At 39.0% G+C, this 21,518-nt stretch overlaps 1 protein-coding gene across 2 annotated transcripts in view; it reads left to right on the top strand.

Annotated features, from left to right (window-relative positions):
- Nucleotides 1-21,518, top strand: part of ITGA2 (integrin subunit alpha 2) — a 64,483-nt gene that overhangs the window by 28,793 nt on the left and 14,172 nt on the right. For both annotated transcript variants that reach the window (XM_039709633.1, XM_039709634.1), the window contains exons 5-20: nucleotides 2,219-2,333; nucleotides 2,725-2,852; nucleotides 3,986-4,134; nucleotides 5,160-5,310; nucleotides 5,750-5,915; nucleotides 7,233-7,306; nucleotides 8,637-8,775; nucleotides 11,335-11,480; nucleotides 12,186-12,329; nucleotides 14,196-14,399; nucleotides 15,175-15,311; nucleotides 16,780-16,919; nucleotides 17,880-18,031; nucleotides 19,084-19,194; nucleotides 19,769-19,851; nucleotides 20,632-20,773. In XM_039709633.1, coding sequence (XP_039565567.1) covers nucleotides 2,219-2,333; nucleotides 2,725-2,852; nucleotides 3,986-4,134; nucleotides 5,160-5,310; nucleotides 5,750-5,915; nucleotides 7,233-7,306; nucleotides 8,637-8,775; nucleotides 11,335-11,480; nucleotides 12,186-12,329; nucleotides 14,196-14,399; nucleotides 15,175-15,311; nucleotides 16,780-16,919; nucleotides 17,880-18,031; nucleotides 19,084-19,194; nucleotides 19,769-19,851; nucleotides 20,632-20,773 — 2,181 coding nt within the window. The remainder of the gene's footprint in view (nucleotides 1-2,218; nucleotides 2,334-2,724; nucleotides 2,853-3,985; nucleotides 4,135-5,159; nucleotides 5,311-5,749; nucleotides 5,916-7,232; nucleotides 7,307-8,636; nucleotides 8,776-11,334; nucleotides 11,481-12,185; nucleotides 12,330-14,195; nucleotides 14,400-15,174; nucleotides 15,312-16,779; nucleotides 16,920-17,879; nucleotides 18,032-19,083; nucleotides 19,195-19,768; nucleotides 19,852-20,631; nucleotides 20,774-21,518) is intronic.

Raw genomic sequence — 21,518 nt, forward strand, 5'->3', positions numbered from 1 at the left:
CTGTGCTGCGTGCTCAGTCCCTGGGCTCTTTGGCTTGGGAGCGTGATCCAGGCTGGCATGTCTGTGCTGCAGCTCCCAGTCCTGCTGGTTTGGCTGTTTGATGCCAGGGGATTGCTTCCCACAGGTGTTCTAAGTGCAGGGCAGTCATTTCCCACAGGCTCATTACATTTTTCTGAGGCATGCTTCGTCCTGTTGGAGAGGTGCTGAAGAATTTCACTGACGGTTAACAAGGTCTTTCTGGATTTCCCATCTATATTTTTATCAGTTTGTTTACTGGGCAGTGCTGTGCCTTTAGTTGAAAGAAGCAGCTCTCATCTCCCTGCATGTAAAATCTCTCTTCTTTATTTGACAGCCCACAACCACCTTTCTCCTTTGTCTTGCTAAACAAATACAGAGCTTTTTTGGCTGAAATGTTCTTTTTAAAATACATCTCTCTCAAACATCAGTGACCAGGTCTCTTCTGTATTCCACATGAGTCCTTCCCAAGCACTATACAGTATATTTGGTATTTCCCCCACTCAACAGCTTCTTGTCACACATCCTTAAGCCATATTTGCTTTGCATGCTGGCTGCATGCTTGCAGACACCCTGCAGCCATCCAGTGCCTGATCCATCTGCTTCTCTCCCTTCCATTCAATGACCTTCCAGTTTATGCCCAGATTTCTTAATGTTAGTCCTGAAGGGCAAGTCTCCACCCCTTTATAACTTTCTGCCTGTCAAGTTCACCTGATCTTGATATGTGATCTCCCCTTCAGTAATGATGCATCTTAAATTTCAGACTTAAGCAATGCTAGAACATTAATTTTCCCCCGTTTTTGTTCCTCTGAAGATCAAAAAAGATTATTAGAAAATTTTTGGTTTTTGCTCCAAGATTAACATCACAGTTTTGAACTACCACCAATAGAGAAAAAAAATTAGAAAATGGGCAAATAAGACTGATCTAAAAAGAACTTTAAATAACTTTAAAGGCCAGTAACCCTCCTCCAGCTTTGTAGAGATGAGTTATTTTGTACCTTTCACCTCTCTAAAAATCTGTCTTTTTCAGTAAGACCTAGCCATGCCTTGTGTAGCAGCTAAAAAAAGCACTTATCTCAAGATCAGATAATGTGGATATACTTCCTTTCTCATCTAGAAAATCCGCCATCTGGTCAAATGTCTTAGGATAGTTTGATGTTGTCTCTCACTGGGAAACCAAGTGGGTGATTTAGCTCATTTTCGACTTACTTTTGAATTTAATTACTTTTTTCTGCCCTCTAGTATTCTTGAGAAAAAGTCCCTCTTTTCCTAAGTAAAAGTGGGTGCAACCAGAGTGTATATATAAGGAAACTGTAATTTCTCACAGACCGGTTGGAGAGAGGTTATGTAGAGGTTATATTTATTTCCTGGAGTTTGTAATGTTTTCTCTTAAGAAGGAAATGCACCCACCAACTCACCACCTCAACCCACACACACACACCTCCCCCTACATTCTCACGGCAAGACACTCTCTTAATACGTGGTTGATATCAGTGCGTATAAAGATGTATAAAACGTAAATGACAGCAGGAAATACCGCTGTTTACAGAGGTGGTTCCCAGCAGCGAAGCAGGGTCATTTTCCCCCAAACACGTAGCCGGGGGGATGCGCGCCCAGGGGCAGACCTCTCCCGCTGGTGTAGCCGAGAGAGTGCTCACCGCCAGGCGGGAGATGCTGCAGTTTACCCCGTGAATGCGAGGTGAATTCCCGGTGGGACGAGGGTTTGGAGGGGCCCGTTCCCCGGTTCCCGTTTCCCGGTTCCCGGTTCATTCCCCGGTTCCCGTTCCCGGTTCCCCGGTTCCCGTTCCCGGTTCCCGTTCCCGGTTCCCGTTCCCGGTTCCCGTTCCCGGTTCCCGTTCCCGGTTCCCGGTTCATTCCCCGGTTCATTCCCCGGTTCCCGTTCCCCGGTTCCCGTTCCCGTTCCCGTTCCCCGGTTCCCGTTCCCCGTTCCCCGGTTCCCGCCTGCGCGGGGCGCTGCCGCCACCTGGCGGCCGCGGTTGGCGCTGCAGCGCGGGGCGCCGGCAGGAATTCTGCTCCGTGGGGAACTCTGTGAGAGGGCGGCGCTGGCTGGCCCCGTAACCCCAGAGAGCTTCGCTGGTCCCATGCGCCTGTCGTCCTGTTTGAGGCGGTTTTGTGTATGGATATGGTGAGACGAGTATTTGTTGTTTTTATCGTTTCTTTTTGTTGTTATTTTTTTTTCAAGACTTGTGGTCCCTTGTGGGCGCAGCAGTGTGGAAGACAGTACTATGCAACAGGAGTTTGTTCTGAAATCAGTCCAAGTTTTGAGATCTTAAGAAGCTTTTCTCCAGCTGTTCAAAGTAAGGCAACATGAACAAAATACATTTAATTTTTAAAAAACCACCAAAACCAAATCTATCAAACAAAATAAAGAGATAACTGTGCTGATGACTGTTCATTTTGATTTCTTAAAAAAAAAAAAAGTATGTGCTACAAGCAAAATCCTGGGATCTGTGTGTAAAGGCTGATGAATTGTGATCTGATGCTGATGTAAATATGGTCTTAATCCTCTGTATTCAGAGGATACACCAGCGCAGGCTTAAAACCTCCGTATGCTCTTATTGAGTCCTCATTCTGGCAAAGCCTCCTGATCTGAAATGTTGCCTATGTGAATATGCACCTCTGGATTTGGCTGAGGAGTATACTGAGATTGCAAATGCGTTTAATGTCCACTTCTTATTTTTGTTTTAGAGTGTTCCTCTGTTATAGATGTTGTGGTGGTTTGTGATGAGTCAAACAGCATTTATCCCTGGGATGCAGTGCGAGCGTTTTTGAAAAAATTTGTACAAGGCTTAGACATAGGCATTAACAAGACCCAGGTAAGTCAAAGACATATTTGAGAAAGACCAAAAAAACCCAAACAAAACATAAACCAAACAATTCTAAAGGAAACCAAGCGTGATTTTGTGTAACTACAGTACCTCACTCAAAGCCACGGATTACACAGTTATCCTACTCAGTGTTGGGAATTTTATCTCATGGTTATCCTATTTCAAAAGGGATTAGTCATTTGATCCAAAATCTAAATTAACTGAAATAGAGGTCTATGTGGTATCTAGGGGAGTCAGATCTCTTTCACACAATAGGTGTAAAAGTAATTGAAAATAGCCTTTGGGGATGTGATAAAAGTAGAACAGACTTTTAGTGGACTTTTCATACAACTCTTACTTTCCAACTGCTGCATCTTTAAAACAGGAACTTTTCCTGCCAGTTTACTCACTGATCTTTGAGGGTTTTTTTTTCCTTTTGATTTGATGATGGTAAGGAAAAATTTATTGCCTTTTTTTTGTTTTAAATAGCTTCTGTCTTTACAGTTGTCCATTTTCCCTAAACAGTTCTGAGAACAAAGACTGGGGCACTGGAAATCTCTCTCTCAAAGGCTGCCTTCTTCCTTGGGCTACTTTGGAAGTGAGGTGCTTAAAAGCTAGGCTTCCTGCTCAGTTCTTTCTGAACCTCACCATTAGCATCTTCTCTTTTTTGCCTTTCTTTTAAATGCACATCTTGTCTTACATCTTTAGCTTCACGTATATTAAAAACAAGTAGGGTTTGCAGTGCTGTAAAGTGACTAACCTCTAGGACTTCCTTAGAAGAGATCAGACTGAGGTGCTGTCAGCTTGTAGAATTATTGCTATTTTCTCTTTTTTCTGAGAGCTCCTTGTATTATTGTTACCCATCAGCCCTTCCAGAAGTAACCAAGCAAACATTTAATGTCTACTATTTCAGATCATTTGCGGTAACATACAGTAGTCCATAACAAATTATACAAACTGAAAGAGCATTTTAGCTTTCTTTGCTTTTCAAATGTGTTAATGTTAATTGGTTTTATATGTGTTGAAAGAGAACTGTGCATTTGCAGACCTTTTACACCAACCTGATGCATAAGGAAGCACCATGATTCTATGTAACTAATTGTAAATCATCATAATCTGACACCATTTTTTTTATTGCATAGGTGGGTTTAATTCAGTATGCTAATGATCCCCGAGTAGTATTCAACTTGAACACATATCAAACCAAGGATGAGGTTGTTAAAGCGATGGAGAAAACGTCTCAGAAGGGAGGAGATCTCACTAATACTTTCAAAGCCATTGACAATGCAAGGTGAGATGCATTGATGATCTACTGTGCAACTGTTGTAACTTACCTTACATGGCAATGAAAACATCTTGGAATTGATTCCCACTGGAAGTCCATGTGCACAGAGCATCTGGAGTAGGTTCCCAGCACTAGGCAGAATCCATCAGGTACATTTACAGTGTCCCATGCAGACTGGTACAGGCATATATAAACTAGAATTGCTGAAAAGCATATTGTTAACCATTGAGTTCAACTCTACCCCAAAGGAATTCTAGCACCCAACAGAATTGCTTGTTATGTCACAGATCTGTAAACCTGACAGTGTGTCAAACAGAGTGGACAAGGTTTTGGGAAAGATACAAAGCACTGCAAGAAGCAAAGTTTATCCAGGGATTCAGTGGGCCCAGTAACAATTGTGTTTGCAGATCAGTCTTTGGTTGATTGCTGAGAAAATAAAATCTCTTCTCTGTTGTCAGTTTATCACTGCAGCACCATGAATGTGAAAAAACAGGGAAAATTTAAACCAATGTTTAATGACTTGGAACACATATACAAACCAGGTCTATTTCTCAACAAGAAGATCCTGTTTTGAAGTTTTATCAAGTACAGATCTGTAGGCCAAAATACATGCTGAATCAAATGAACTTGAGAATTTGGTTTAGGAACAGGCTCAGCTGTCAATGGAGTCAATATTTGCAGTACTATTGAGATGCCTATTATTAATTCTGTTCCATTTTTGTATGAAGTTGATAATACCAATTCCTTGAGTCATAAAACTTTAATAGTTCTGATACAACCCCCTTTTTGTATAGAAATATTTGTACCAAAAAAAATGTACTGTTTTTCTTGGAATTTATATTTTTTATTCAGAAACACCACCCAGTCCTTCCAGTCCTACTTTTTTTTTTTTTCTCCTCCTTTGGTTACATTTCTTATGCACTACAGAAGCAACTTGCTCTAATTCAGTGATGGACATATCCATTACAGTGAATGTGCTGGATTCCATCCATGATGAATTGATGTGTGATAAACCCAATGTTTTATAACAGACAGTATGCCTTCTCAGCTGAGTCAGGAGGACGCCCGACAGCCACAAAGGTCATGGTTGTTGTGACAGACGGTGAATCACATGATGGCTCCAAATTGAAAACAGTGATAGGTAAATGCAATGAAGACAATATAACCAGATTTGGCATTGCTGTAAGTAATACTGAAATTATACATCACTTCATGTTTGAAAGATTGTTTTGCTATGTATGTATCATGTACAAGTTCTATACAAAAGTGGTATGTAATGCACACATTGTTACATTGGTGAGACTGAAGCAAAGTCAAATTAATCCTCTGAGGGAAATACTGGTCTTTTCACTGGCTGAAAAAGTAATTGAATTGCCTGAGCAACTTCAGTGATTTTCTCCCTTGTGAGGCCTTATGTACTTTTCCTGTATGAATGGTTTCTTGCATAGAACTGAGCTCTAATAAGCAATTCAGTAATAAGAACAAAGGTAACTTTTTTTAAACGATGTAGAATAATTGCTAAAATAGTACAGGAAGGGAAATGGAGTAGGACCATGATCTATCTCTCTCTCTCTCTCTCTCTTCTTATTTTGTTGTTTGTTTGTTTGTTTCTTTACACAAGGTTTTGGGATACTTAATAAGGCATGAGCTTGATACGAAAAACTTAATTAAAGAAATCAAGGGAATTGCTAGTCACCCAACAGAGAAGTATTTCTTCAATGTGTCGTCTGAGGCTGCACTACTGGAAGAAGCCGGAACACTTGGAGAACGCATTTTTAGTATAGAAGGTAAAATACTCAATGTCTTTGAGAAATTAGATCCAATTCTCCTAGCTGATGAGCCTAGGATTTTATTTAGCTTCCATTTAGTGCAGTATTGTGAAAATGAGGGGTAGCTGGAGCTGCAGGCTACTCCCTGCTCCTCCCTTCTCATGTGGCCTCTGGTTTTCACAGGTGTTCCCCCAGCTACTCCACCCCTAATTAGCCTGAGCCTTAAGTTAATCTATGGGGTTTGGAGAAAAATTTCCCAGCTAATGAAAATTTCTATTGTGTCATGGGCTTCAGGCATGGGGGCTTTTTCATATGCAACCAAATGTATTTGTTAATACCAGAAGAATAAAGGTGTCTTTATGCTTATGAGCTTCACCTGTGTGAATCCTAAGCTATTTTTAAATTCAAAACAAAAAAAACCAAAACAAAATTTAAGAAAACACACCACCAAAAAAAAAACCAAAACCAAAACACAATAAAAAAACCAAACCCACAACCCATACAAAACAAACTAGAAGACTATGTTGCTTATTACAGAACTGAAAATGCAATTTGTATAGTGCCTATCAGGTCCCCTCCCTAGCACCACCCACACTCCTGTGTATTGCTCAGAGGAAGGTGTTACAGAGATGACACAGAGAAACTTTGTCTGTCCCAAAAGCCAGCTTTTAAATTTAAGTTAAATTCAGACCTTGCCTTGGAGGTGTGTAACCTTCTCTCAGTTCTCAAAGAAGCTTCTGTCTACCAGGAAGCTTCTGTGCTCAGGAAGACATCTTCCCTTCTCTTTCACCTTCATTTATTCTTTGCTAGACCCATGATGCTACTCAAAGCAAGGGAATAGGTCTTTTTACTGAGTATTCCCACTGAATTCCTATCCATCTACCTTAGGAAATGGATCTCACAGTATTTTTCAAGACAATTGCAACAGGTTTTAGGAGCCCTATACAAAAATAAAAATGTCTGTTCTGTTTGGAAGTTGTAACTATACAGTCATTAAAGTTGTTCATTTCAGGGTATTAATGCTTCCTAGTTAACACAAAAATAGACCAGCCACAATGGCAAGTCTGTGCAAACTGATTCAAACCATCTTGACCATCATCTTCTGCCCTTCTTTTGGAAGAGATTTATAGCATGGCTCTTGGCTCCATCTTATCAATTTGCCATTAAATCCTCCAAATTTTCTACAGTTTACCAGCTCTGATTTCCATTGCTTGTAAATGCTTTAGCCAAATTGGTGGATATACACAGCCCCTATACAGCTAAACTCAGAGGCAACAAGATTGGATTTTGTGTGATTACATAGAGATAACCATATATACATATCTGTTTTACCAGGTACTGATCAAGGTGATACTTTCCAAATGGAAATGTCACAGGTGGGCTTCAGTGCATATTACTCACAGAAAAAGGTATGTGAGTTTAATTATTTATTGATACAAATAGATGTACATATACATGATTGTAAGAAAAGGGAAATAAATATACAATGTCCAATTTTAAGAACATTTTACAAGCAGAATATCAAATTATCCTTTAATTTTTTTTTACTTGAATATATATTAATAAGTATAATTATATTGAGGTTTGTTTCATGTACTAATTTTGAGATGTGTTAAAACAGTGATTTCAGTGATTTCTGAGTTCATGTAGCAGGAAAAATTTAATTCCTCCTTGTTTGTGACTAGCTATATTGTAAAGCTGGTAGGCAGCCACCAAAATATAAATAAATCAAATCTGAAAATAATTTCTCTATAAATTACAAAATTAATTATATTTGTTTAAAGCGTATTTCACTTAAATATTAAAACCAAAAAATCAGATATATTTTTGTGCTAATCAATTTTAAGATTATCAAATAAGTCCTCCTTGTAAAATCCAAATGTAGTTCAGTCAACTTTCAACTGAAAAAACAAGAAGGTTGTTTCTTTCTCATAACCCTTAAAGATTAATGAAATAATTTTTTATAAGTCCTTTGTATCTGCACAAATTGAAGTTTTAAATTATGAAGCAGTTGATGCTAAGAAATGGCAAAAAAAAAGAGAAACATATGGGCATTTTATCAGGAAAATTACACATTCAATTTTATTGCAGTTTTCTGTAACAGTATGTCAGTTTAGTGAAGAATTTTAATAACTTGAATAAACTAAACTATGTTTGTTTACGGTGTACAAGTATAAGATTAAGTGTTTCTGTATGAAGTATTCTGTATAATGAGCCATGCTAATTTGGATTTTAGCTTTAACTCTTCTCTCAGGGACATCTTTCATAAAGAATTAACCATATCTATTCGCATCAGCTTTTGTGTGCTGTCATTGGCACTTTTGCTGTTGAGAAAAGGGGCTTTAGCTTTTTTGTACAGCTGCATTTGTGTCATCCTCAGTCTTCTGAAGATCATGGGTGCACAAAAGCATGGACTTAGCAAGCCCAACCCCAGCATGGACAGACATAGGAAATTATCAGTGTTTAAATAAACCCATTTTATCATGAGTTGCAGTGCCACTAGAACTAAAGCAGTCACTTATTCTCTTGCAGTCGAAGGGTGATAATCCCTTTTAAGGGACAGTAAAGTCCTGCATGTAAGGAGCAATTACGAGCAGCTCCAGTGAGCTGCCTGAAGGCTTTAGTCTGCATCACTGCCTTAAACACAGTGATATAGGAGATTATGCACAGGACCTTCAGCTTTGCTCACACTTCTTCTAAACCAGGTAGTTCTAAAATGTAGACTTTTATTTTTTAAAGGATATTCTGCTGCTGGGTGCAGTTGGGGCCTATGACTGGAGTGGAACAGTAGTTCAGGAGTCTTCAGACAGAGCCACCACCTTTCCAAGCCATGTGTTTGAGAAGATTCTACAGGACAGAAATCATAGCTCATATCTAGGTAAGGGGCTGAAATACAAATCTGGAAATGTATGAAACCTTGATTAAGATATTAAAGAAGTTGGAAAGTTTTTCCCTAGCCAGATTTGTGTTAAGAAGTTATTTGAGAATGTGAAAAGAATTTTTGGTCAAAAAAGATTATTTTTTACTAGTCAACATTTCATTGAATAAAAACTTGAATTATTTTTAAATCCTACTAATATCAAAGTGGTAAGCTGAAAAAAAAATCAGTCTTTGTCCCTGCTGTGGTTTAACCCCAGCTAGAAGCTAAGCAGCCGCTCAGTCAATCCTCTTAAGGGGAGTGAGAATGCAGGAGAGTTAGAAGAGTCAAAGTGAATGAACTTCTGGGCTGAGATACAGACAGAGAAAGTGAGAGTCAAACACACAAGCAAAGCAAATCAAGGGGATTTATTCACCACTTTCCATGGGCAGACAGGTGCATTCAGCCACCCCCAGGACAGCAGGGCTCCAACACACACAACTGTGACTTGGGAAGACAAATGGCATCACTCTGAACATCCCCTCCTTCCCGCTTCGTCCTCCAGCTTTACAGGCTGAGCATGCCAGCACATGGAGCGGGATACCCTGCAGCCATTCCTGGGCAGCTGTCCTGGCTGTGGTCCCCCCCAGCTCCCTGTGACCCCTCCCAGCTCCTCGCTGGTGGGACACACTGAGGAGCAGGAGAGGCCTTGACACTGTCAGTAGTAACTGAAACATCCCTGTGTTATCAACACTGTTTCCATCATAAATCCAAATCACAGTCCACACCAGCTGCTGTGAAGAAAATTAACTATTCCAGCCAAAACCAGCACAATTACAGAGACAAAATAAATAATGGGATTTGAAAAGGCTGCTTAGTGAATCATACTGATCGTTATGAGTTGCTTCTGTTACAATATTTGAGTGTTCTTCCCCAGTTTGATGTGGATGAGAAGCTGATTGACTTTCTATTGTTTCATATGTGCTTGCTGTTTTCTTCGCCTTTTCCAGTTAAGTTTATAGATTTTTAATATTACTACCACTTAATAGAGATTTTAATTATAATCTCCATATGTATTTTTGACATTCTTTTGTGACCCTATAAAGCCTGTCTGTATTTTCAGTTCATTGAACTGCTTCCTGTAAATCTTCAACATGCCTGTTCTGCTGTTTCATCCCTGAATAATGCTACTACATTAAGCATCTATGACTTTCTCATTCTTAAAGATATTTAATAGTTTCCTCTCTTTGCAATTAACATACTCTTTTTTTCCTCCTATGGCTCAGCATTACTTGCATCCAACAAAATGAATAAATCTAAACCCAAGCAAATGAGCAGTAGCACTTTTGCATGTATGACCTCTTCAGACTTTCCCTTACTTCATTTTCTTAATAATTTTTAAAAACTCGGGTATTTTCCTTTCTCTACAAGGCAGTTTCAGTGTATTTACATTAATCTTTCTGGAGCAAACAATGTTGTGGCCTTTATTTCTCCTCAACTTTCTGTCCTCCAGTAGGAGCTCCCCATACCATCTCTCTCTCACCAGAGAAAGACCACTTATGCTTGGGAGAGCATAAGTTAAAGAGCTGCTAAAACATCACAGCCTGCTCAGTTCTGCCACCCTGCTCTGCATGGCACTCGCTCACTTCAAATTATTGTATTCTGTATTAATTAGGAAGGTGTGTACTTAACTTGCAGAATAAAATCTCATTTTGTTGCTCATTGAACTTCCAGTCACAAAAGTTGTCACCTGTGTCTGAACAAAAAATCTGAATTAGACTGGTGTGATGTAAAGATCAAAGCATAATCCTTTTTAGAGTGCTCCTCATATTGTTCTGCTGCTTGCTAAAGATCTACATATTGTGTCCCATCACTGGCATTTTGTTATTGAGTTTTATAAAGGATGACTTTGTTTTCTTTGCTCAAAATAAATTTGATGGAACTAAACCACAGAAATCTGAAATATGCACTAATGCTACATTTATACTGCTAACACATGTTTACATTTTTACAGGTATTAAATTATGTTTCCTGAAAGCAAATAAATGCTAGAATAATGGTAATGAGGATTAAAATGTTCAAAGAAGTTCAATCAACCTTTCAGCTAACAAGCTGTTAATGTAGCCTCTTCTATTCAGACAAGCCACTGGTCTGTGGTTTAGTGAGCTGTGGGAAAATGCACTGCAAACTTTGCAGAAGCTAGGTGTTCCTCCCTAGTTTGAAGACTGGTTCAAACATTCATCTCATATTTATTTCTTCTTTCCAAGGATACTCTTTGCACATTTTTTTTCCTGTCTCCTTCACAAGCATGACATTTTTGTGGTCTACATTTTACTGAATAGGCTAAGCTATTGTGTTATTTTGTAAACCTGCTTCAACTTGATCTGTGTGTCGTTGTTCTCTCCAGGAGAGTATTGCAAATTTTATGCATATGTGACAGCATAACTTCCCATCTGGAATCATCACTCTGTACAATTAACATACCAGACTGACTCATCCTCTGTGCCTTTATGGATAACCAATTGATAAATTGTAATTAAAGATCTCTCACATATGCTAAATGTTGACTTCTATACCCAGGTTATTCTGTTGCTGTTCTCTCAACTATGAGTTCTGTCTATTTTGTTGCTGGCGCACCAAGATCCAACTACACTGGCAGAGTGGTGGTTTATAATGTTGACAGTGATGGTAATGTTGCAATTGTGCAGTCACAGAGAGGCGAGCAGGCAAGTATATTTTGGTCATGAATACAGACTTTCAGGAATCTTTTTTTATTGACCCAGCAGTAAATTGCAATTTTGTTTTGAAAATTCCTCTTTGTCTCAAAGCATGTAAAATCCACTTGAACTTTTCTCTGCCGCTAGACTATTTAAATGAGGTTAGCTGTTATTCTTAAGTAGTATTTTAGGAAGTCATCCAATTAGTGGCAAAAGATAATATACAGTTCTAACTAATGTATCCTTCTGTCAACAATTCAAATCAGGAGATACTCAGTAAACTGCTCTGTCTGAGAAGTTATGAAGTAGATGACATAAGAAGACAGATACAGAAGCTCAGTCTCTTTTTCTCTGTTTGCATAAGAGGAATGGTTTTAGCTGGTTTTGGTATCTTCTGTAGGAGAAATCTGAGAGTAGATCAGAGGCTGGGTAGTTTCATGTGCAGTTATAAAAAATAAATACCTCCCATATCTTACTTTCTGTTGGTATTTGTATTGCTGAGTGGTAAAGCCATAGCAGCAACTACGGGACAGAAATAGTGAAATATGTGTAAGGATGTGATTCTTCCAATAATGGAGTATGCTACAGAGTAATTAAATTCATCAACATTCACTAGCATTGGAATATTACTGGATGTAAGTTTTCTGGATCAGGTGCTAAAACATGATTTACAAAAACGGTATACAGCAACAGCCCATTTGCTTCTGATTTCAGATTGGCTCCTACTTTGGCAGTGTGGTGTGTTCAGTGGATGTCGACAGAGATTCTGTGACAGATGTGCTGCTTGTGGGTGCACCAATGTTTATGAATGACCTGAAAAAGGAAGAAGGGAGAGTATACATGTTTTCCATCACAAAGGTAAAAATGGCTCAAGCCAGCATTACTTAGGGCTAATTTCTTTCAAATCAGACTGGCCACATGGATATTAAAGGGCCTTTGGCCTCTCCAGATCCTCGAAGTCACTATTTAGTGAATCTTTTCAAAGTGTTAGAAATATTTCAAGCAACTTCTTTTTTTTTTTAACAAGAAACAGAGCACGTGCTTATCCTGGGATGTGGCACAAGGTTGAATGGTGCCAAGCCTTCCTGGTTAGAGGGATGTGTGTGGAGGCCTTTCCAATGTTGCCTGACATGTTCTGCTTTTCAGTAGCAGCTGCAAACTTGCCCCAGAGCTGCTTGTGCATGTAATCTGGGAATTAGGCAGCTGGAACAGACCAAAATGGAGCCAATGAGCAAGGCAGTAGCTAAGCACTGTTAGTGGTCAGGGGCCTGGTGTTCTCAGTGTCTCCCTGGTCCTGGTGTCAGGCAATGTGCTTCATGCTAATATAGCATGGGTTGGCTGTACCTCTGAAAAACCTAGCTCAAGGCTTTTGCTAAGTAATTTGCCATTTGTTTTTGGTGAATGTATTCAGTGCCTGACAGTATTCCCAAAGCAGTTCTAAGAAATGCTCTTCTACCAGCTTTCTGCATTGTTTCATAGACTAACACTGGATGGTTACCATAACTCTTGTTGTCCCCTGTATTCAATAAAGCTTAGCTCTTTGTCTGATGCTTGACTGACAGTGCTTTTTATTCAGAACCATAGTAGGTGTTTTCAGAATATATGTATTAACTATACTGAGCCCTCTGGCATTTTTGAACAGTTTTTCATTCACTGGATGTCTGCAAAGTAAATTAATTTCTGACATCCATCAGAGAAAACAGAAAATGGTCTCTTTACTAGGTAAATTGCAATCAAATAAATAGAGAGGAAGCACCATGTTCCTCAACAGAACCTCAGTCAGAGCATCGTGATGCAACAGGAAACTACCCTAAAACAATTTCAGCGTAGATGGAGGAGGTGAAAGTTGGCAGCTAACATTGGTCTTTTTGCTTGTAGTATCAGACATGAGATATGAAAGAAAAATGAAAGGATTTGTTTTTCTTTGCTTTTGAAAACCAAATAAACTGGAAGACTATCTTACAATATTTAGTTATTTTCAAATGTTTGATTTAAATTTTAAATAAGAAAGAACAATGAAATGTGCTTTTAATGTTTTTTAAAAATAATCTGGATTTGTGCAAGTTGTCCCCGTTGCGCAAGTAATACTTTTGTAGTCATTTTTAATAAATAACTTGGCTGTTGTTTCTAAAATTTAAGCACGGTATGGTAACTGAAGTTAAAGGTGAGAATGCTATTTGCCAGAGTTGCATTTAATCTAGTGTAAATGGGATTATTTACTATGAAAATCTCCAGTCTTTCTTTCTTCATTGGCATTGGAGAGGTCAGGAGTTTACCATTTGGACACATGTTTTTTGCATTAGTTTAGTAAGGAAATTCCATTTCTATTTCAAAGAATTATGTCCAGTTACATAATTTCTATTCCCTCTGCATAAAAACCAGTAATCCAAAACTGGAAACTGTATTTTTCAATGTATTGTGAAACTTCAGAACAGTCAGATGAGGACAGAGAGGGCATTTAAGCTTCATACATATGGTTATATTTGCTGTTAGTACTTTGCATAGCATGCTTTGATTTTGCTGTGTAATTCTTGCCAAGACTTTGAGACATAATGCAAACTGAATGGGGCAATACAATGGGGAAGGAATTCAGTGTTGAGTTATCTGAGGGGAATGTAGTGGAAAACAGAAACAAAAAACAATGCACATAGATACTGCTCCTAGGTCTAATCTGGTGCAATGATAGTTGTGTTTCTCCTTTTTCTTATTTTTCAATTTTTAAAGAGAATCTTGGATCAACAAGAACTCTTGGAAGGTCCACAGGGATCAGAAAATGCACGCTTTGGATCAGCAATTGCAGCACTTGCAGACATTGATTTGGATGGTTCTAATGATGTTGTAATAGGTGCACCACTGGAAAACCAAAACTCGGGAGCAATTTACATTTATAATGGATTTCAAAAGACTATACGTACCAAATATTCTCAGGTAAATAACTGTGTTGCATAATGCTGTACTCTGTGCCTTTAAATCTGCTAGAAGGTTTTCTGTGCTTTAATTGGCTATTGTTTCAGCCTCTTAAAGGAATACTGTTATTCTCATGGTTTATTTCACATTTTGTGCCTCTCCTTCTTTCAGCTGTCATGTTGATATATTCAGGCTGATGTTGTGGTGGTTATAAATGAACCATATAGAGGAAAAGGATGTGCAAGATGCTCATTCTGAGCTATTTTGATGCCTGAGTGTGAAGTCAACTACTATCCTAGAACTGACACCATTATTTTCAGGTTTTTAGTGCTGATGTACAGCAATGAATATTAGATGAATCCCAGCTCTGCAAATTACAAATACATAGTATTAAAGGGGAAGTCTTTCACTGGTCTTCAATATATACTATAATGGTAATCTTATTGTCACTTTCTATGCAGATTTTCTGGTTGTAACTAGTATTTGTTAGAACTCCTATTAAGCTTCATATTCTTTGAGTTGCTCAATGTGAGATGGAAAAAGTTTCCAGCTGTATCTGGCATACAACAGTCAGTTAGTTGATTTGCTCCCAAGACAGAAAAATCTAGTCCTTTGTTTGCTCCAATAGAGGAGAAAGAAGTGCTACAAAAGCATCTGAGAAAACACGCACAAATGCATTTTGTTTAAACAATACATTGCATATGCAGGGAGTATCTGTGAAAATCTATTAATCAGGCTACTATCTATGGACTTAAGCATGCTTTGGCAAACTCACTAACCAAAGTCTCTTTCCCAGAAAATCTTAGGATCGGATTCTGCTTTTGGACAAAAGCTCCAATTCTTTGGAAGATCAGTAGATGGCCATAGAGACTTAGATGACGATGGCATTACTGACGTATCAGTTGGTGCTGATGGAAATGTGGTTGTGCTATGGTTAGTATACTCTTTCTTAGAAAGGAAGCAGTTAGTACTTCAGATGCAGCAGTTGTACATGCAGTTAATTAAACAGAAAAAATAAGCAAATTAAAAAGCTCTTTTGTTATATATGTTCAGTGCTAGCACACTTACTGCCTCATCACTGCTATCATAACTAGCTTAAAAAAAGTATTAGACTAAATCTCTTTTAGGCATTTATCATTAAACCACTGAAAGCCAAGGCAGCACACAGGGCAGAGCCAGGGCCTGAGGGAGGAAGCCAGGTGGCAGAGCCTCCCTCCCTGATGGGAGGGACCTGACCAGGAATGAGAGGGCCAGGAGACATCTTCCTGCTCCTGCTGTGCAGGCACATCGTCCAGAGGGAAGGGACAGCAGCAGGAAATGGGGCTTGATGGAGGGTGTTTGTAACAGTAGGCTGTGTACCTCAGTAGCCACAGTATAATTTTGATAGCTGAGCCTGAAACCATGTCTCACACAACCAGCGTGACCTTTACTGGCTGATAGGCTGGTATGGGAGGAGCATTGTCCTGCACAGTAAGGACAGACAGCAGTAATAGAGAGTTGACAACTAGTGCTGGCAAGAAACACATTTTTAATGGCGCATTGCCTTTGCCACAGAAGTCAGAGTACTTTCACAAAATATAAAAAGGTTTCACAGAACCCAAATCATCTGCCTGCCTAAGTAGGCTGTGATTTCCAATCCTTGCTTGAAAAGCTAAATTCAAGTGCTGTTTCCTTTCCTATCTGTTGCCTGTCTTCATGCCTGAGGCTCCCCATTGTAAGAAAAATATCAGTGAATTGCTACTTCTTTCGTAATGAAACAAGATAATTAAAAATGAATGGTCAGTTTGGACCTTTGACTGCTGCTGCTGCTGCTGGGAATTTCATTAAAGAAAATTATGCTCCTTGAAGTACCAGCATTTATTTAGATTTGATTAATGAACATGCTCATTCTTCTTTCACTCTGACATTTGGGCTGATTAATGCATTTCATTTTGATTAAAGTGTTTGTTTTTACATGTGGAGTTCCTTTGAAACTTTTCTTCAAAATCTTGATTAATTACATCAAAGTTGTTTCTCAGAAAAATTAGATTATTAAATGAAATGAAGAATTACCCATTCTCACCTTCCCAGAAGAGCTCTAAAGGAGCAGAAGGTTACTTATTTGGAAAATAGGCCAAGAGCTTCATTCTCTGATACCCTGAGAGATTGATTAGAGCCTAGGATGAAACCATCAATCAGCTCTTAATTTGACATGAAAATACATATTATTACTGTAAGCAATGATATCAACAAATTCTTGTATACCTAAGGAAAAATAATTTTACTTGTGCCATTAAAAGAAGTTTACATTGGGAACCAAAACAATCATTACTAACTTTTACAGATAGTGTTAGACAACAGAGCTTCTATGTTACCTAGTGTTCTTCAAAACCCCATGTAATTTTTAAAATATATTTTTCAGGTCAAGGGGCATTGCAAATGTGTCCATAACTGCTTCATTTAAACCCGAGAAAATCAGTCTGCTGAACAAGAATACAGATATAACTGTCAAAATATGTTTTCAGGCTTCATTTAGACCTGCTAAGAAAAATAATCAAGTGGGTAAGAGTATTTCGATGATTTGTCTTATATTAATTTCTTCAAAGGTCCATTATTTAAATGAGTAATGGAGAATCTAAATATGTATTAGATTGAATGTCAAGAATCACAAAATCAATGTAAAACTTAAGTGCTTGAGAAAGTATTTTTAAGACCTAATTCATCACTGGCTCCATACTCTGAAAAGTGGGGATTTAACAGTGTAGAGGACAGCTGTGTCCTTGTTGTTCAACAAGCCCCAGAAATGTAAATCATGAGAAGCTAGGTTCGTCCAAAACAAAACGTTCGTTCGTTTTGTTTTCACCAGCAGACTGCATACCTTTCCTCTTCAGAAAAAGAAAATTAAATATTTTCCAGAGGGTCTGAGCAGTTTTCAGTGGGAGGAAGCCCTTCTTTTCAGAGCACAGTGAATATTTCTGTGACCAGCAGTGGGCTCCCATGAAGTTTTTAAGTCCAGTCTCACAGACAACACCAGCTGGACTGCTTCAGTACTACGTAAAGTGCCTTTAGGAACTCATGGTTTTAAGCTATAAAGTAACAATGAACTTTCACAACATAATAGTCATAAAACAAAGAGGAGGTGGCAGAAATTATTATGTGATTGAAGAGAAGATGCAGATTGTTTAAAGTCACCTCTGAGTTCAGTGATGTTGTTGCAAGGCCCCTTTATGTAAAGTAACCCTGGCCCTGCTGACTGCTTCTTTCCTAAGCTGCAGGCTCAGACATCTGCAGTGGAGGCTGGATTGATTGCCATTTAATGTGCCCCTTGCAGATCAGGACCTAAACCTGCTTTGGAAAACACAAGAGAAAGTATTTTCATTTTGAAACTGCTCTGTGTTTAGCTATGAAAAACATAGAATTCTTAGTGTGGTTTGGAAAGCCTGGTCCCTATAAAATTGAGCATAGTAATGAGATCATGGGCAACCATGCTCAGTCAAAAATGTACCGTTATTCTTCTTGCAGCTATAAAGTACAATGCAACATTGGATGCAGATCTCCAGTCCTCTAGGGTGACTTCTAGAGGATTTTTCAAAGAAAATAATGAAAGGTACATGCAGAGGGATCTTGTGGTGCATCATGAAGAGAATTGTGTTCATGATGTCTTCAGTGTACAAGTAAGTACAATTGCAAGTACTCTTGCATAACAAAAGATCAGAGGAAGGCATGGATTAATTTTTTGTCTGTAATGTGAATTTCATGCATGGTGTACTGAATTATTTATGTTTCCCAAACCCCCCCAGCTGAAAAATACATAATAAGATTATGATTTCATAGAAACAAATAACTGTCACATTCAGTACAGATTTTTAGGATAGAAAAGAGGGTCTTAATTGTGCTATTCAGCTTTGGTGTAATATAGGGCCCATGGTCTATAGTTTAAATAGATTTTAATTTCCCTCTGATTAGACTCTTTTGTAAGAACTAAAACATTCATGCAAATCTTTTCTTCAAACTTAACATTCAGGCAGACTTTGCATGCATCTTAACGCCTGGTACACACCAAGGAATTAAATTAAAATAAGCAGGTCTCCATTTTATCCAGAACCAAAGACTGAACAGAGCCCTGAGACTTGCCTTAAGCTCTGTTGCATGATGCTAGAACAGGTAGATGACTTCTGTCCCTGCTCTGGTTTGCAGTGACCTGTTGATCACATTTAGTGCCATATGGAGCAGTGAGCCACAGGGCTAGAAGATGATTTATCCAGGACTGAAAAAAGAGGAAACATGGCATTTTCTATGTTTTAGTGTCACTCAGGCTCAGATGCTCTTTGTGATGGTAAGGCAGAGTGGAATAGAAATTTGACTTCTGCAGCTAGATGAGAATGAAAGCTATCTGGTGACCCGTTTGAGGACCAGCTCCTACGGCTGCAGACAATCTGCATGTTCCTTAGTCCTAGTAGTTACTGTGATGTGCACAGTCTCCAGGAATTGTAAAAAAAATCAGTTTTATCATGGAAATCACACTGAAAACTCTTAATCTAGAGGAGCCCACACTGGTCAATCTCACAAAATTATTTTCTTTAAGAAATGAAGCTTTGAACTGTTGCTTCTCCTTGTTTAGAGCAAGTATTATCTTACTGCTCATTCTCAATTCACAATAGAAATTACCAATTTTACCCTGTTTTCTGTGCTGGCAGCCATAATCTGAACCACGTGTGTTTTACAGGAGCCTTCAGATGCTGTGAATTCACTTAGTTTGCGCATTGACATTGGCCTTGCAAATCCTGGCTCCAGCCCTGTCCTGGACATATCTTCCCCAGCATCTGTGGCCTATAGCGTAAGTATGCAGATTTACTATGCCGAAATGCATGGCCATCCACATCCATAATGTGTGGCCCCCATAAACACCAAAGAGGTACCTGCAAGTGAAACTGGTGCTCTGTGCAAGTCACATGGAGGGCTGTCCCCTGGTTCCTTTCATACCTTTGCCTGTATTACATGAGCTTGCTCACACACACACATCAGCCACCGTAGCACATAACAAGCATGTCAGTTCAGCCATGTCACCGTTGATGTGAACTTCTAGTTGATGGCAAAGATGAGTTATTTCAGTTTATTCTACAGTAAAAAGGTACTGAAGAGAGTAAAAAGGATAGAAGAGAGATGAAACTAATTTGACTACACCACCTTTGTTGCCATTGAAGAGTAACCTGTCTGTACTGTTCTTGGATCAGTTGACACATTATTCAGTTCACTCATTCACTTGTCAAGATTTTTAATGTCCTTCAGAGGGATTTTCTTATCTGCAAACCAAGAATGTGCTTCAGCTTGAAGGTGTTTGCACTCTAGTGTCTTCAGATCATGTTAAAAGTTGAGCCCTGTCATTCAGGAAATGTTTTTGTTTTTCCTAGATTCCTTTTATTAAAGACTGTGGTGAAGATGAACTTTGTATCTCTGATCTTGTTCTGAATGTTCAGCAGAAGGCAGATGACAGGTAAGACCTGAATCAGTGGAACTGTTAAGGTCCAGCGTTTCAACAGTTTGTTTTCCTGTAGGCTTTGGATTAATTTCTAGAGGAGAATGCCTTTCCAGTTCAACATCTACTTAGAAACAGCACGGATAAAAAAAGCAATGGCATTTTAATCTAAATTTAATTGAGGAAAAAGAGGTAGGATAGGGACACAAACACAGAAGTAGGACTCTTGTCAGCTTAGACCAACCCAAGTTTTGGTACCTTAGAGATGAGGACATAGTGAGTATTTGGACAAATTGTGTCTGACTGGCTGGTGTTGGGAAAGGGAGCACAATAGGAGAGCAGCAGCAGCTGCAGCAGTTGTCTTCATCCCCCCTACAGGGAGCAGCGAGGATCCTGCTGTAGCTGTGCTGGTGGGGAGTTGTGGTCAGCTATTTGGGCAGCACATACTCTAAGTCCATGTCAGATGTATATGCATCTACATGCATCACAGAGATAAGGCTGCCCATGTGTGCTGCCCACTGTGTTCACTTTCCGACCAGGGTAGACCCCTTGTCACTTTGACAACACATAATCAAAGTCCTGCACTTTCAGAATAGAAGAATTCTGTCTGGTTTCAGGAAACACCATCACAGAATTTCTTATGCCAAGGAGTTTAGAAAGCAGAGTGTTTAAGTGTGCACAATGTAGGAAATGTCTTGCTGTGCTTGTTATTTGTTGTTGGCTTCAGGCAACACATTTTCCTGATCCACAGCTGTTCTAGTACCTCTATTTACAACAATGGACTTTATTTTCCAACAGCAAGCAACAGTTTATTGTCAGCAGCAAAAACAGAAGACTAACATTCAACGTGAAATTGAGAAATAAAAAGGAAAATGCATATAACACCAGAATCCAGGCTACATTTTCAGACAACCTGTTTTTTGCTTCGTCTTCTTTACCGGTGCGTGATACCCAACTTCAGTGTTTCTGTTATTGCCCCTGATTTTGAGGTTCTCAGAGAAATTTTCTTTTTTCCTTTCTAGCACTGCCTCTTCCAGAAAAGAATGTGTGTACAAAACTCTCTCACAATTTGTTTTCTTGGATACCAGAATTATTCTCCCAGCAGATCAGTTTATTTAGGTCAATGAGAGATATTTCCAACTCAGCATAAAAGCTGGCAACTTTTCGAGTTTGACCTCACCTCAGACATTTTTTCCTCACTTTAGGCCTTGGCAGCCATATCTTCTTCTTAATTCACAGCAGCATGCCTGAAGCAGTTGCTGTGCCACAGGGAATTTGCATTTGATAAATCAGACATGCAGCATTGATGATGAATCCTTAAAGCGCAGACTCTGGATCTAGAAATACTGTTACTGCCAAGGCCGTGTGATCCAGATAGACAGTTAATCAAGTTGACACAATGGCTATACCAAAAGCTCTTCTTCCAACAAATTTTATATTAGAGAAAGCAAAAGAGAGGAATTGTGCATGCTATTTTGGGGAATGCAGTATACCTATAATTTAAATTGTTGTTCCCAATTCACAAAGGATGAAATGCAGATTTCAGTGCTTGGCTTATAATGGTCAGGCTCCTGCTGGAGAGGTGCGTGATAATCCTGGGGGTGAAATCCAGAGCAATCCCTGTACTGAAGGGAGAAGAGGGATAGCATTCATTCCTGCCCAAGAGCAGCATTATTCTGAACAAT

The sequence above is a fragment of the Passer montanus genome, unplaced genomic scaffold (genome assembly GCF_014805655.1).
Source record: "Passer montanus isolate IOZ18808 unplaced genomic scaffold, ASM1480565v1 scaffold22, whole genome shotgun sequence".
NCBI lineage: Eukaryota > Metazoa > Chordata > Aves > Passeriformes > Passeridae > Passer > Passer montanus.